We start from the raw sequence: 11,482 nt of genomic DNA on the forward strand, positions 1-11,482 counted from the left end.
GCAAGGGCCCAGAGCCCTGGTAGGGCTAGTGGCCACACCTCCCGTGCCCTGCTCGGGGAGAGGCCCGAGGGGAGGGGAGGGCCCTGCCTGCAAGGGGCTAAGGGCCAGGGTTCAAGGGTGGGGCATCCTGCAGCAGCCTCCATCCCAGGAGGAGATGGTGCACAGGGCTCCTGGAACTCAGCGTGGCCTCTGAGCTATGGCTCCACCTGCCCAGCTCGGTCCCAGCCAGCTGCGGTGCGGATGCCACCCACTTACGAGTGCAGGCCGTGGACACCACCCTCGATCTGAGCTGACATGGTCCGCTTCTCAAACTTGAGCTCTCCTGAGTACATCATGGACCTGGCAGGAAGGGGGGTGGAACAAGTCAGGGGCACAAAGGTAGAAGAGATAGAGAGGAAGCAGGAAGGTTCCAGAAGCCTCCCAGGTGCTCCTCTCCCCGTCCTAGCACTCACCGCAGGACAGACAGGCTCCGGGCTCCGATGTCCTGGCAGCCATGCTGGATACCTGTGATGAGGTAGGGCACGAACTTCTGGATGGAGCCCTTGTCCTGGATGGAGCCCGACACGCCCTGCGCAATCTTCACCTTGTCCCCCTCACTGCAGGAGGGCGGGGACACTGAGCCAGAGCCCATGGCTCAGAGGACCCCTCCCTGCTTCTCCAGGGCACAGGCAGAGGGGATACCACCTAGAAGATTCCCCCAAAGCAGCTACTCGCTGGGCTACAGCATTAAATAAAGCATGGATTCTCAGTCAGGGGCCCAGATACTGGTCCCAGGTCGGATACTTATGCCCCGTGCTGATCTATAAAGTGCGGATTGGGTGCCACCTTAGAGAGTCAGTGGCATGTGGGCCCTGAGGGTTGAGGGCTTATCTGCCCTGGGCTAGGGCTCAGGGCAGGTACCTGAAGTATCGCTTCTGGCTGCTGCTGCTCTTCTCCATGGCATCCAGCGAGCCCATGCCCCGGTACTTCTTGAGCCGCACCCCATCCGAGAAGAAGTACTCGCCAGGGGCCTCCGTAGTGGCAGCCAGCAGGGAGCCCATCATCACTAGCATGGGCAAGGGTCAGTATCTCAGCCCTGAAGCCCTCCTCCTGCCCCGCCCACTCCCAGCCCCCTCCACACCCGCCCAATCTCCAGCAGACCCACCCTTACCTGTGGAGGCTCCAAGGGCCAGGGCCTTGACCACATGGCCCACAGTCTGGATACCGCCATCGGCTATGACTGGTACACCAAAGCGCCGGGCGTACTCAGCCACCTTGTACACAGCAGTGCCCTGGGGCCGGCCGCAGGCCATCACTGGTGGAGGGGAGAGGAGGAGGGCACAAGATAGGGATGTGTCAACAGCAACACAGGGCCACACATAGGGCCAGGTCAAACCTTGTCCCAGTGTCCCACCTTCATGCTGGGGAAAAGGGACAGGGCTGGATGATGTTTCTGAGGCACAAGGTAGGTACCAAACCAGCTGCCGTGGAGTCGACTCTGACTCATGGCGACCCCATGTGTGTCAGAGTAGAACTGTGCTCCATAGGGTTTTCAAAGGCTGATTTTTTTTCAGAAGTAGGTTGCCAGGCCTTTCTTCCAAGGTGCCTCTGGGTGAATTCAAATCACCAACCTTTCAGTTAGTAGCTGACTAATGATTTGTGTCACTCAGAGACTCTTATAAGATAGGTAGATGACAGCAAATGCCATCAGGTGAATGTCACTCCAGGGACCTGGGTCACACCACCCCTGAGAGCACTACAGGGGTTCTGACGGGGGGCAGGATCAGTGCTATCCTTCTGAGTGTAGCACAGCCCCACATGACCAGTGCACCAGCTCAGGCCTGGTGGCCCCAGCCTCACCTGCTCTCAGCTGCACAGATTCCTATTCAAGGCTTTCATTTGCAAAAACCATTATTAGGGTTAGGGACTTATGATCCCCTTAAGGACCATTAAGGATATTGGTTTTCCTAAAACATTTGCATTTCTCTACGTTTAACTGTTTAAGGCCCTTAAGTGTTAGGTTTGAAGTAGGACATCCAAGGAAGCAGCACACATCGAGGGATGGATATAAGGCTGGATAAACCCAAGAAGGGACCTCCTCTGGTGTGCCTTTTGCTTGTTTTATCCCCACTGTATCCCCAGGCTTAGAACAGTAACTGATGCATAGTAGGTGCTCCACAAATATTTGGTGAGTGAGTGAGACAGGGCCCCGTTCCACCAGAGGTCAGCTAACAGGAACGGTGGCAACACCTAAAAGCAGAAGCTCTGAAGACCAAGAGGGAGAGTAGGTGTTTTGGGCAGAGAAGACCCAATGGGTCACTCAGCATTCTGGAGAAGTGACTCTCACTAGAGGGGCAGGTACGCCCCTCAGGCCAAGCCAGGGTCCATCTCTTCCAGGTAGCCAGCCCCCTACATCAGACACTAGCTTCTAGTGTATGCCCCCTCAGCAGCCACTGAAGGAGACACGTCAGGATCTCATCCTCCACACTCAAGAACCCACCTCTCAAAGGGCCTCATGACTGAGTGGAACCCCACCACACTAAAACCAGTTGCTGTCAAGCTGACTCCAATTCATGGCAACCCCATGTGTGTCAGAGTAGAACTGTGCTCCATAGGTTTTTCAATGACTGCTTTTTGAGATATAGATTGCCAGGCCTTTCTTCCAAAGTGTCTATGGGTAGACTCGAACCTCCCACCTTTCAGAGTAGCTGAGCATGTTAACATTTGCACCACCCAGCGACTTCACCACGCTACATATGTACACAGTATCCTTATAGATTTAGGGCCACGCTGTCTCCATGTCTTGAGTATCTACCTTATCACAAATCCAGTCTCAACCCCCAGCTGGCTTCCAACCAGCACCTCAGAAAACCAGTCACACCAGCCCGGGGCCTCCCAACTGGGCCGCCTGGACCAGAACCTGAGAAGCAGGCTGGCATATGTCCAAAACCCACAAGAGCCTCACCTGCTCACACCTGCCTTGCCCGGTCCATGGTGTCCATAAGGCAGGGTCTGTGCCTGGGTCACCCCCTGAGCCCACCATTCCGGGAAGGCGCCTGGCAGAGTGCCCGTTTAATATAAATTCGTGGAATAAGAAGCCGGAGGGGGTGTTCAAACTGGCCACTACTTGCTCTCCTCTTGGCGCCTACCTTCTTGGGTGATGCAGATGGAGCCGCAGCCCATGCCCACACGCAGCCCGTCCACACCGGCGTCAATCAGGTTCTTGGCCTGAGCTGCCGTCACCACTGTGGGGCGGGGAGAGGAACAATGTGAGGATGGGATGCCCCGCCCTGCCCGGGGTCTCATGGGACCTCAATCTAGCGCTCCCTACAGTGATCAAAGCCCATCCAGCCCCTGTCCCCAACTCCAGGGCAATGCTGGCACCCAGGGATGTGAAGGACAGAGAAGGGTGGCACGGTGAGGGGCAAAGGCAGGGGTGAGAGGGACGTGGACTCACCATTCCCACCAATCACCTGGAGTTGGGGGTACTTCTGCTTGATGTAGTGCACCATGGCAATCTGATACACTGAGTTCCCTTGGGATGAGTCCTGTGAGGGGGGGACAGGAAACTTAGGCTTGGACAGCTAAGGAGCCTCCCAGGTGGAGGGGCTCCTTTAGTGTACGGGGCCTCTGAAATCATGAAAACTGTTAGGACAATGCTCTTTGTTTTCAGGGAAGAGATACTAGACAGCTTTCGGCTGATTCTCTAAGTGGCCAGCTTTCTCCAAAAGGTTAAGCACCACTAACCGTAGCAGGAGCCCTGGTGGTACAGCAGTTAAGCACTTGGCTGCAGCTGCTCCCTCCGCCGTAAAGATTACAGCCTTGGAAACCTTAAGGGGCAGTCCTACTCTGTCACACGGGGTCACTATGAGTCTGAATCAACTCGATGGCACCAAACAACAGCTGTAGTAGACAAAGCCCATTGTATGGATCCACCTTCCCAGCCAGGAGCACGGCCGGGGGTCATACCCTGGTTCCACCAACTTGCTAACTAAAGAAACCGACTTAACCTTTTTGAGCCTTGGTTTCTTCATCTGATACATGGAATGATAACTGTACCTTTCAAGGGGCTGAGAATTAAATGAGTTAAAATACATAAAAGTTTTAGCCTGGTGCCTGGCCAGGGGTAAATTGTCTAAGACACTGAACAGGAGCTATGATTATTACTGTTAACTTTTGAGCGAAGAAGTCCCTCAGAGGGGCCCATTTGTTCTGAGCTGTCGAGAGTGATGGTGGACCTCCTAATTCTGGCACTAGAGCAGTGGAGGGAGGCTGCCGGACCGATCAGAGGCAAACCCAGGTCTTTAGAAGCCTCCACTCCGCTGACCAACCCCTCTCCGGGCTCTCCCCATGGGTGTCCCCAGGGGGCGCCCTACCAGCACTACGACGTCAGCACCCGCCTGGGTGAGCAGGTCCAGGCGGTACTTGTCATCCTCACGGGTGCCCACAGCTGCCCCGCACAGCAGCTGTTTGTGGGAGTCCTTGGAGGCCAGAGGGTAGTCCCGGTTCTTCTTCAGGTCAGTGCGGGCAATGATGGCCACTAGCTCGTCGTGGTCATTGACAATGGGCAGCTTCCCTGCCAAGGGAGGAAGGCAGAGACAAGATAAAGGTGCAGGCTTCTCTGTCCCCAACCTCCGGGAAGGCAGGGTGTTATTTGTTTGGAGACACAGGGGGAAGGAGGGCCAGAGGATGAAATGGACCCTGCTGGCAATTCCCCTGAAGTACCTAAACCAGCCACTAGGTGACAGCACCTACCAAGGAACCGCTCCTAGGGCCCTGAACCTCTTCCCGGGAACAGGAAGCAAAAAAACCTCCCAGCAGAGAGGGCTCCTGAGCTCTTCCTGCCTCTTCTACCAGCTGGGCCACAGTAGTCTGAATACTCCTAGTCAGGGTACAAATGTGAGGCTGTCCTGCAGGAGAGAACGTGTACCCTGCCCAATGCCACCCCCAAATAACCCTCCGGTGTATGGATCACAGAGCTTTCCCAGTGTATCCCATAGAACCTAATGAATATGATGAAAACAGCACCAATATCAAACACATTTAACTGCAGAATTTCTCAGAGCCTTTAATAAGCTTATGTACAATTCTTCATGCAAGATGAGGGATAGAGAAAACCACATTTCTTAGGCTTATAAGACCACAGAACCCTTTTTTCACGATGACCATTGCAAAGGACTAATGTTTTGGGATAAGAGCTTGGCTGTTAACCAAAAGGTCAGCAGTTCGAATCCATTAGCCACTCCTTGGAAAACCTATGGGGCAGTTCTTCTCTGTCCGATAGGACCGCTATGAGTCGGAACTGACTCAAGGGCAACAGGTTTGGCTTTTGGTTTTTTGGTAATGTTTTGGGAAAAGAGTCCTGGTGGCACAGAGGTTAAGCACTCGGCTGCGAACCAAAAAAAAAAAAACCCCAGCAGCCACTCCATGGGACAAAGATGTGGCAGTCAGCTTCCCAAAAGATTATAGTTTTGGAAACTCCGTGGGGCAGTTCTATTCTGTCCTATAGGGTCACTATGAATCAGAATAGACTAGATGGCAATGGGTTGTTTTTCTTTTTAATGTTTTGGGAAACATACTGTGAGGATGCTGAATTAGAGACAGGTTTTCCTAAGTCAGGAAAAGCATCTTAGGGATCCTGCTCCAGCCTGGGCTTGTCAAACCTCCCCGAGGTCCACTCTGGTTGCTAGGATAGCCTGTGAGGCTGTGAAGAGATGGGGCCTGGGGTACAAGTAACCTGGCAGGGGTCTGGAGTCTCCTGACTGCTCCCCAGTACCTTTCTTGCTGCGCTGCAGAATCTCATTTGCCTCTTTCAATGTCACGCCCGCTGGAGCCACCACCAGCTCGTTCCGCGGCGTCATCACCTGTGGGGCCAGGAACATTTGCCTGCAGGTTGGCAGGTGAGAGAAGGAAGCCAGGCCTCCCTCTGGTCCCTGGTCACAGACACCAGCCTGAGGCCCCAGGGTGTGGGGCCCTTGCTGTACCCCAGCCACCCTCTCCCTGCCCCTTGGGCACCTCACTAAGGAGGATGGTGTGGTCCTTCTCGGCGAGGAAGTCGATATCTCGGGAGGTGACGATGCCCACCAGCTGGCTGCCCATGGTGCCAGTCTCCGTGATGGGGATGCCAGAGAAGCCATGCCGGATCTTGGCCTCCAGTACGTCGCCCACAGCGTGTGAGGGGCTCAGCACCACAGGGTCCGTGATGAAGCCCTGTTCAAACTTCTGTGGGCAGACAGGGGAAGGAAAACGCTGGAAGGAAGCCAGAGGAGGGTGTGGCCTGACCGTAGAGGGCAGAGGGTGCCTGGCTGTGCCACAGAGAAGCCAGGCCCCTCAGTGGGGTGAGGGGCCGGTAGGCCCATGAGGCTTCAGCGTTGTGCCCCCAACCAATCAGCCAGGGAATGCGCCAGACTGTAGGGCTGGCAAGGGAGGGTGGGGTGGTTGGTGAGGTGGGGGCCGCTAGGTGGCATCTTCTCTCTGGGGACGGGGTCCCATACTTGCCTTGACCTTCCGCACCTCGTTGGCCTGGAACTCCGGGGTGCAGTTGTGGTGGATGAAACCAATACCTCCCATCAGCTGGGGGGAAAGGAAGTGTGGTCAGAGGCAGAGCGCCAACCAGCCCATCTCACGCCTCCCCTCCGTCGCTCTGCAGACCCCGCCTCTGATTCCAGTTCTTCCAGCCTCTCAGCACAGAGCCCCCTCCGGATCCTGAGGTTTCCACCCAGGCACTGACTCACCGCCATCGCAATGGCCATGTCGGCCTCCGTCACGGTGTCCATGGGCGAGGAGATGAGTGGCGTCTTCAGTGTGATCTTCCGAGTCAGGGCTGACGTCAGGTCCTGCGGATGGAGGCACAGCCTTGTGAAGGCTCCTATCCTTCACTCAACAACCTTAATTAGGCTCCTACATGCATCAGGCACAGGTGGGCCCTCGCACAGAGCCATGGACAGGCACATGAGGTCTCTGCTTTCTCTAATGGAGCTGACCGTGTAAATGAAAACAAAGGTGATAAACATAAACCACGTGTACAGGAGGGTCCTCCAGGAAGCGGAAGTTGGGCATGCAAGGGCCCCAACGTGGAAACAAGCTTGGTGGATTTTAAACAAAAGGTAGGCTGGGGAGCAGAGTGGAGGGAGAGAGGAGGGAGCCGAGGGGTGAGCGGCAGGCAGGGGCCAGGGCGTAGCGCTTTGCAGGCCACGGAGAGGGACTCTTATTCTCTTCTGAGATGAGGAGCCATTGGAGGTTCTTAGGCAGAGGGGTGACGTGATCTGATCTATGCTTTAAAAAGGTCACTCAGTCTCCCGTGCAGAGAGTGAGTGTAGGTGACAAGAGCTGGGGCAGGGGGGCCACTTAGGATGCTGCTGTGCAGGATCAGGAGAGAGATGATGCTGACTGGGAGCAGGGAGGCGGGGAGACAAAGCTCTCCAAGATGAAGTCTAGCAGACATCCAGGAAATCCCCAGAAAGCGGGTCTAGAGCTCCAGGGAGAGGCCAGGACTGCAAATACACAGGAGGGAGTGCTCTGCATTTGAAGGGGTCCCTGGGTGGCACAGTTAAGTGTGCGGCTGCTAACGGAAAGGTTGGAGGTTTGAGTCTACCCAGAGGCACCTCAGAAGAAAGGCCTGGCAATCTGTTTCTGAAAAATCCACCACTGAAAACCCTATGGAGCGTAGTTCTACTGTGACGCACACGGGGTTGCCATGCGTCAGAGTTGACTCAACGGCAACTGGCTTGTTTTTTTTTTTTCCTTTCTGCATATGAGTGGTATGTAAAGCCAGATCACAGACCCCTCTGCGATTCAAGTCAACAGCTGTGGATCCTATCCCCAAAAACACTCAGATGCATACTGTGGTATACAGGTAGCCCCTGACTTATGCCATGTTCAAGTTACGATGAACTGTACTTGCGACCATCCTTTTTTTTTTTATGATTTGTGTATTTTTTTAACGTATGTATGTATTAAAACATATCTGTAAGTTTATAAGCAATGTTTTCAACCCCCAAAGACAAAGATCAGATTTATAAAGACACTGATAATAAAAGACAATAATAACAAAAAAAAAAGATTGAGGCATTTGAGTTACATCAGAACTGACTTACAACAGTCATTGGAAAGGAGCCCTGTTGGAAGTTGGGGACTGCCTGTATAATTTTTGGAGAGCCACAGGCCCCTGAAGTCCACCCACAGATCCTGTTCAGAATCCTGGCCCCAAAGTCTAGAAAACTCCACCTCCTCCTCTCCTATCATCCCACAGAGGAGCCTTCTTGACAGAGGCCCACAGACAGGCAGACACTCAGTGGCCAGGCAGACCCTCAGCGGCCAGGCAGGGGTCTTGTTCCTCCTCTCTTCCTAGCACCCAGCCCAGGGTCCAGCACAAAGTTGGGGTGCTCAGTAAACTTTGCTGAACTGAGCAGCTGAACCAAGAAGGCTCCCTGATTGCTGTCATAAGGGAAATATCCAGAACAGCCCAAATTTCCCCCTAAAAATCTGTCATGTCAGTACTGGCTATGGAGGCCGAACCTGAGCTCTCCCAGCACAGAAAGGGGCCCTCTGGCCTTCCATGAGAATTGGACAGGAATAAATGTCAACAATAATAGCCACCAAAAAGAAATCAACTATTTTTAAAAGTGTATGAATTAATGATAGAATTGACTGATTTATACCTGTCAGTACTGCCCTCTGCCTCTCTGAGTTTATCACGTATTAACTATACAGTAAAACCTGCGAAAGGTGGAAACTGTGTTAGGCAGAAACCTGCCAGAGAAGGAAAACTATCTTCCATTCAAACAAGCAATAGAAAAGTGGTAAGACTGCACCCTATCGAAGACGGAAAACTTATGAGACCCTGGAAAACAAGGCAATCCTGTCAAGTTCTGGCTCTCACAAGTTTCACTGTTTAAAGGAAATTGTTATCCAGCTCATTGCTAAGCCCCTCCTGTTTCCTCACATACAGCCAAAGCCTAACCAGTTGCCGTGGAGTTGACTCCAACTCATGGAGACCCCATGTGTGTCAGAGTAGAATTGTGCTCCACAGAGTTTTCAATGGCTGGTTTTTCAGAAGTAGATCACCAGGCCTTTCTTCCGAGGTACCTCTGGGTGAACGTGAACCTCCAACCTTTGGGTTAGTAGCTTAGCATGTTAACAGTTTGCACTAGCCTAGTGCGTTTAAGCCTCTGTGCTCATTTTTGTACACTGTGATTCAGAGAACAAGTTTGTCCACCCTAAACAAATCACCATAATTTATTGGCTTCTATCATGTCCTTGCTCAGGGTTTCAGACAAAACCCAATTCTTTGGTCTATCCTATCGGGCTGCCACACCCAAGCCCACCCTCTCTGGGGGACCCCACCACGGGATCCTTGGTGAGAGAGAGGTCTCCTGCCCTGTGCCAGTCCCACCACTCAGGACACTCCCGAATCCACACTGTGGCCTCCGTCCCATGGGGCAGAGCCCATTGGACTTGTTCCTCTGGCAGCAACAAATGCATCTGCCGCATTCCCAAGGAAGGTCTCCCCCACACCCTGCCCATCAGCAAGAAGTCAACCTCCTCTGCACCTACACCCGCCCCTCGTCACCCCCCAAAGGAAGAGGCACTCACCACCTCATCGGCTATGAAGTCGATGAAGCCAGGGAGGATCAGGAAATCGCTGGGAAGAGAAGAACAAGTGTTACCGGGTGGGGAGGGAAGCGGGCAGAGAGGCCACAACTGCAGCCACTTCCTGTGTTCCCCCAGGACAGCAGAGGGTCTGTGGACCTGGGGCACCTATCAAGGCAGATGGTCCCAAACATCCACTGTCTCAGGGCTCAGCATTGTCAAGGGACACTGGGGCCCCAGCCTAGGTGAGGCAGCTACCAGTACCAAGGTGAGCCTTGGTCACAGTGAACCCCAGAATCTGGGGAGAACAGGGATACATGGGTATGTCAAGGTACAGCACCGCAGCCCAGGGGCCCCGAAGGGATCCACCTGCCTGAAATCACAGCCTTGGACAGATACCACCCATTGCCCTCAAGCCAATTCTGACTCAGAGTGGCCCTACAGGACAGAAGAGAACTGCCCCATTGGACAGATACACCCAGAGGCAAATGCTCCTCACTGCGGCACCCTCCCACTCAGGCCAAGCAAAGTGCAAGCATCCCCCAGTGCTGGCAGGAAAAGACAGATGGGCCTTGAGTTGAGCTAGCCAGCTCCAGCACGCAGAATGGATGGGGCAGAGGGAGGGTTCCTCAGAGAGAAGCTACAGTGCAGATGGAAGGGGTCAGGTCTAATCTGCCCCAAGGCCTAAAGGAACTCCTAAGGGTTTCCCTAGGGCATTTCCCTAAGAGATTCCAATGAAAAATATACCATCACCACAGACCCCCAAAGAAAGAAGAGTTTTGTGCCCGGACCCCTGCCCTCTCAGCAAGCCTTCTGCTGCTGTCTAGAGGAGGCCTCAGGCTCATTAGGGCATGGCCTCTGGGCCTCTTGTCATTTTCCAGGTGTTCTATCCACCCCTCACCTGGCCTACACCCAGCTATGGGTAGGCAAGGAGATGCTCCTCAGGAGTGACTCTGCATCCCGATATTTCGGGAGACTGGGTCAGGGACTGGTAGGAGACAGGGCAGGAGGCGCTGGGCTCTCAGCATCCCCTCTCTGCCCCAGCCCTGGGCTCTGACGCTTCTCCCTGGCATGGACACAGCCCTGCAGCCAGGAGCAGGGCTGATGCCAGCCTGCAGCCAGCAGCCTAGGGAAAAGGCGAGCTGAGCCACAGGCACACGGGCAGGTCTCTGCCCTCCTCCCAAATCCCACCTGGGGTGGGCTTGGGGGTGGAAGTCACAGAATACTCATGCCCAAGGGGCACGAGTGCCAACCTGTGGGCAGCCAGGGGCACAGGTGGAAGGCTGTACTGGATGGTGGAGAAAAGAGGGAACCATCCCATCCACCCAGCTAGACCTCTTCTAAGGGTAACACCCAAGACTTGGCTGGGCTGCTGGGCCCCCTCTGCCCTCGCGGGGCGACTGGGAGGGAGAGGCGCCTCGGACGAAGGTCTGGGAAAAGTCTCCCCATAGCTCCTACACCTCGCGTTCCTACGCGCCCGAAGCCCCCCGACCTCTCCCCCCACCCCCGCCCATGCGGCCAAGATGCCCACGATGAGAGGAAGGGGGCAGGCCGGGCGCAGAGCTGGCCAGGAACAGCGCATGGCACCGTGGGCCACGATGTCACTGTGCCACGTCCCTCTCTCAGCGTGAGCCGCCTTCCTTCCCCTGCCCAGCCCCTCCTCCGCCCAGCTACTCGAGTAGGGCCGGGGACCGAGGGCGTCTCGGAGGGGCGGCGAGGGGTGCGCGCACGTGGAAGGCCCGGCCGGGGACCGTGGCGCGTCCGTACGCGCACCCAGGTGGGCCGAGGCCGCGGTGCTTACTTGTAGGTGAGGCCGTCAGCGCTGGCGAAGAGCTGCTGTGCGGTGAGCCCGTCCTCGGGCACGTAGCCGGTGCCGCCGCTGATCAGGTAGTCCGCCATGCTGCTGCGAGAC

At 55.1% G+C, this 11,482-nt stretch overlaps 1 protein-coding gene across 2 annotated transcripts in view; it reads right to left on the reverse strand.

The window, feature by feature from the left end:
• Positions 1-206: 206 nt before the first annotated feature.
• Positions 207-11,482, reverse strand: part of IMPDH1 (inosine monophosphate dehydrogenase 1) — a 15,569-nt gene continuing 4,293 nt past the window's right edge. Inside the window, exons 1-13 of one of the 2 annotated variants that reach the window (XM_023737087.1) lie at positions 11,372-11,476; positions 9,574-9,622; positions 6,714-6,815; positions 6,478-6,552; positions 5,995-6,201; positions 5,756-5,843; positions 4,356-4,555; positions 3,437-3,527; positions 3,129-3,224; positions 1,151-1,294; positions 901-1,045; positions 453-596; positions 207-339 (exon numbers count right to left, since the gene is read on the reverse strand). In XM_023737087.1, coding sequence (XP_023592855.1) covers positions 252-339; positions 453-596; positions 901-1,045; positions 1,151-1,294; positions 3,129-3,224; positions 3,437-3,527; positions 4,356-4,555; positions 5,756-5,843; positions 5,995-6,201; positions 6,478-6,552; positions 6,714-6,815; positions 9,574-9,622; positions 11,372-11,469 — 1,527 coding nt within the window. In that variant the 5' untranslated portion in view covers positions 11,470-11,476 and the 3' untranslated portion in view covers positions 207-251. Of the gene's footprint in view, positions 340-452; positions 597-900; positions 1,046-1,150; positions 1,295-3,128; positions 3,225-3,436; positions 3,528-4,355; positions 4,556-5,755; positions 5,844-5,994; positions 6,202-6,477; positions 6,553-6,713; positions 6,816-9,573; positions 9,623-11,371; positions 11,477-11,482 lie in introns of those variants that run through there. The other variant, XM_023737088.1, reaches the window with a different exon arrangement.

This window comes from Trichechus manatus, unplaced genomic scaffold (assembly GCF_000243295.1).
Source record: "Trichechus manatus latirostris isolate Lorelei unplaced genomic scaffold, TriManLat1.0 scaffold00097, whole genome shotgun sequence".
Taxonomy (NCBI): domain Eukaryota; kingdom Metazoa; phylum Chordata; class Mammalia; order Sirenia; family Trichechidae; genus Trichechus; species Trichechus manatus.